At 40.0% G+C, this 3,893-nt stretch overlaps 1 protein-coding gene and 1 long non-coding RNA gene across 3 annotated transcripts in view; one reads left to right on the top strand and one right to left on the bottom strand.

Moving 5' to 3' along the window:
• Positions 1-3,893, top strand: part of LOC146477026 (uncharacterized) — a 310,708-nt gene that overhangs the window by 234,046 nt on the left and 72,769 nt on the right. The gene's annotated exons all lie outside the window — the stretch shown is intronic.
• LOC146477025 (putative E3 ubiquitin-protein ligase HERC1) overlaps positions 2,527-3,893 on the bottom strand; it is an 82,256-nt gene continuing 80,889 nt past the window's right edge. For both annotated transcript variants that reach the window (XM_085114080.1, XM_085114081.1), the window contains exon 68: positions 2,527-3,110. In XM_085114080.1, coding sequence (XP_084970206.1) covers positions 2,922-3,110 — 189 coding nt within the window. In that variant the 3' untranslated portion in view covers positions 2,527-2,921. The remainder of the gene's footprint in view (positions 3,111-3,893) is intronic.

Genomic DNA, 3,893 nt, shown 5'->3' with positions numbered 1-3,893 from the left:
CCGTTTTTGTTTTGATGAATATTTGTCATAAACGTATTCTTAATTTTCCTGTTTTAGATTTTATTCAATTTCTAATCCAAAACTGAACAAGAACAGCTTGGTGGAGGAATTTTTCTTCAGTCATTATTTTGACATTATGTTGATTTGATGGTTGAAAAGTGTTACTGATCCCTGCGTCCGTCGGTTCAAGCTTCTTCGTGACAGCCGAAAAGGTCAAGAAGGGGTTGCGTTTTGCCCAATTACTCATAAACTAGATTTCATAAACTACTTGTACCATACGGCTTTTATAGAAGATCACTTAAACTGTGTGTACTAATGGTCTGGTTTTTTGCTCTTCTCTAACAACCGTTACATTTAACAAAAATTGGCTGTTTCAGCTTCTTGTTTTTATGAGAGATGGCTTTTTGTAATTTTTCTTTAAATATTTGCGCGATTGCCACTGTACCATATGGTTATGTTAACTTGACCTTTCAAAATGCTTCATGGAATTTTCCGGGGGATTGCAAATTGAATTGTTCTAAGGATGTGAAAGGCGACATTTATTCTCGTCAGTATATTTAGCAAAGTTTTGGCTGCGATTGCTGGATTTCAATGCTTATTATTCCAGGGACAAGCTATTTTCTCACAGCAACCTAGCCTGCGAGAGCGGAAAAGCTGGAAAAGCTACACAGCAACCTCGCCTCAGGAATTTCAATTCCGTTATCCTTGTTAATTTTGGATGGAATTTTACAGTCAAAATGCTCGGTACGTTCCGCTTGTCATGAAACTGGGAGTAACAAGTTAATCCTGAGGGGATTATATTACTCGTTTTAAACTTCCAACGTACATTGTAATAATCAAACCCTTGCCTCGTTTGAAATAGCGAGAGCTGAATGGATTACCGTGAGGGGATGAAAACTACAGGATACAATGGCTAATGCGCCAATCAACTCAAAACTTCAACATCCCCCCCCCCCCCCCGGGTATTTGAACTTTTGAAGATTGGATCGTTCAAATTCCCGCCCCCTCGGGCCAAAATTGTGTTCAAATGCCCTACCTTATCGTCGGATTTGTCTGTTAAATGCCCCTCCTAAAGAACAATCGTTGTCGGCTCCTATCATGAGTTACTACAAAAACCACAACTTTGACATTGAAACTATTAAAAAATGATTGGAAATTGAATTAATTAAGTCGGACAATGTCAATCGGCAAGTGCAAGCTGTTCTAACTCCGAAACACGGCAAAGGTTGTTTGACGAGAAATACATAATAACATATTTAAAATGAGTTAGCCAGCTACCCCTTAGACTGTTCGAGTGGAAGGGTATTCTGCAGTTTAAGCCAAAGCGGCGGTTTTTAATTCGACAGTGTTTCTTTTCTTTTACTGTTCAGTGCTGTTTTATGGCTATTCTAAAAACCTCTGTAGACACAAATGCGGGACAAGGGCGCAGCTTGACTCATTGTATAAAAAAATCTACATCGTTTACATACAATCTAAAAAAATTATTAATATTTAAGCACTCTCACTTAATTTGAAGACCTTTTTTGTGAGCCAATCGCTCACAAATCCTACATCTCTTCCTTTAAACTCTTCCATCTCGTCCAAACACGTGTTTACGTGTTAGCGTCTTCGCCCCCCCCCCCCCCCCCAAAAAAAAAAACAGCGATTTGAAACCTGACACTTCCGGTTCAATTTTCCCTACCCCACACAGGCAAGGTCAAATTCCCCACCCCCGGGAAGGCCTTACCCGTCAAATTCTCCACTCCCCGGGCACAGAAAATAGTCAAATGCCCGGGGTTTGCCCCGGGGGGGGGGGATGTTGAAGTTTCCATTTGATCGGCGCATAAGTACCACCACTCGGTTTGGCTGAAATTTAACGGCTTTTTAGTTTAGGGTCCGCTTCAGTCAACAGTTTCATGCGAACACAAATTCTGAGGGAAGAAAATTGCCACGGAAATTTGAACTGAATAATCCGAGCGATTAGTTTAAAACAAGAAACGTACTGGAAGAAGGAAGAAAGTAGGTTGAGGAGGGGGCGGGGGGGTGGGGGTTTGGAGAATGTTTCTCGTTTATAGTGTAAAGTTCCTAAAGTTTTAACGACCCTAGCTTGGTCGCCTCTTTCGTACCAACAACCGTCTTTGAATTTTATCGCTACTCAGAGAGAACTTTTCAGACTAAAGCCTGGTTTTCACTAGCAAAGCAAGCACAAGCATAATAGCTTTATGTCAAGTAAAAACGAATGTGGTGCAAACACAAGAAAACTAAATATTTTGATCCTTGTGCTTGTGCTTGTGCTTATGCTTGTATCGAGGCCGTTTTCACGGTGAAATGAGCATTCTTATGCTTGCGTCTGTGCGTGCGTCGCTAGCCGAAAGAGAAAAAACTGAAAGAGAAAAACTGCCGCGAACCGGGGTGAGTAAGTATTATTTAACAAGTTTGGTGCACACATTGTATTGAAAATCCATCAAATACTCTCATTTGAAACCATTTAGAAACACGTTTCATTTCTCCTACGCTAAAGACTGTCAATTTCTTTTTTTAAAAAAAAATTGTTTGACATGAAGATTTGGAAACCCCTCATCTTTAAGACCATTGTATTTTAAAACACAGTTTCTTTAAAACGACGGGAAAATAAAATAAAAAAATTATTAAATAAATAAAAAACGGTAGAATTATAAGAACGACACCTTTTTGTTAAAATTATACTGCAACACAAGTGAATGCATCATTTTGTTACGTAAGGGTCAGAGACCAGGCTTACTGTGAAGCCATTTTTCTTGGCGCAAGTTGAGTTTGCGTTAATGACATGAGAAGCTTTGGATGATTTGACATGAAATGATGATAATTAGTTAGGCAATTAGTTACTCTATTGACCGATATGAGGCTCCGCAGTATTGCTAACTGCCATTTCTTCGGGTGGAAAACAGCCAATGCGTTCGGTCTTAAAACTCTTCATCGTCATCACCGTCCTCCTCTGCAGCATTTCTGATCAGCATGTAGTTATCAAGGTCGATGGAGCGGCAGTTGTTTATAGCATATCTGAGTCGTTCCGCCAGTTTGTCAGGACTAGTATAGCTTGGCAGTCGCAGCTGAAAAAAGCATGTCTGTGCAGTAGGAAGACTGTTGGGCTCCTTTAAACGAAAGGAATAAAAAGGATTCAGTCATTCTATTGCAAAAGGAAAGCATCAGGAAATGTGAACAAAAAATGAAAATTAAGTGTAAAGAACTTGTAAAATACTGCCCAAGTGGTCTAACAGGCATTGTTTAAATTATCAAGGACAGAACTGTTTTCAGTTCTGCAATGAACCACGTCATTCCATTCCGAAAATTATACTTTGGAATCAGTTCGGGGTCAGCATGAAAACATTGGGGATCATTTTCGGGTTGGGATTATTTCAGGGTCAATTTGGGGATCAATTTGTGGTTGGGGATCATTTCGGGGTTACCAAGATACTAAGAAAGCGGGACTTCCACTGATCCGGGACCTCCACACTACAAGTCTGACACCCTAACCACTTCACCACACTACCTCCTTAAGGCCGCGCAGGACCCTTGGCCATGAATAAATTCATAAGCCAAATTTCCGGGGTAAGGTGTTTTCTTGTGAGGTTTCAAATCTCTTCAGTTTGAAAGACGATTCTGCTGATACTTAATGGGGATGTTGGCGGATGATGGAATTATATCGTGAGAATCGTATTCGGACGGCTGCGCTTTACGTTGATATTTTGAAAATTAGAAATGGGGAAAGGCAATTTAGGTGTCCAAGCTTTCAGATTGAGAAGCAACCTAAGTTAGCTGATTCTACTACGTGTTGGTAAATTCTCGTCTCCGAAACTGAAAATCGTAAGAGTCAATAATGCATTAAAAAAAACGTGTGTTTCGTAAATCGAATTATGATACTTACAATTATTCCA

This window comes from Pavona decussata, unplaced genomic scaffold (genome assembly GCF_977016875.1).
Source record: "Pavona decussata unplaced genomic scaffold, jaPavDecu1.1 SCAFFOLD_72, whole genome shotgun sequence".
NCBI classification, from domain to species: Eukaryota; Metazoa; Cnidaria; class Anthozoa; order Scleractinia; family Agariciidae; genus Pavona; species Pavona decussata.
This window is presented reverse-complemented; position numbering and strand designations above follow the sequence as displayed.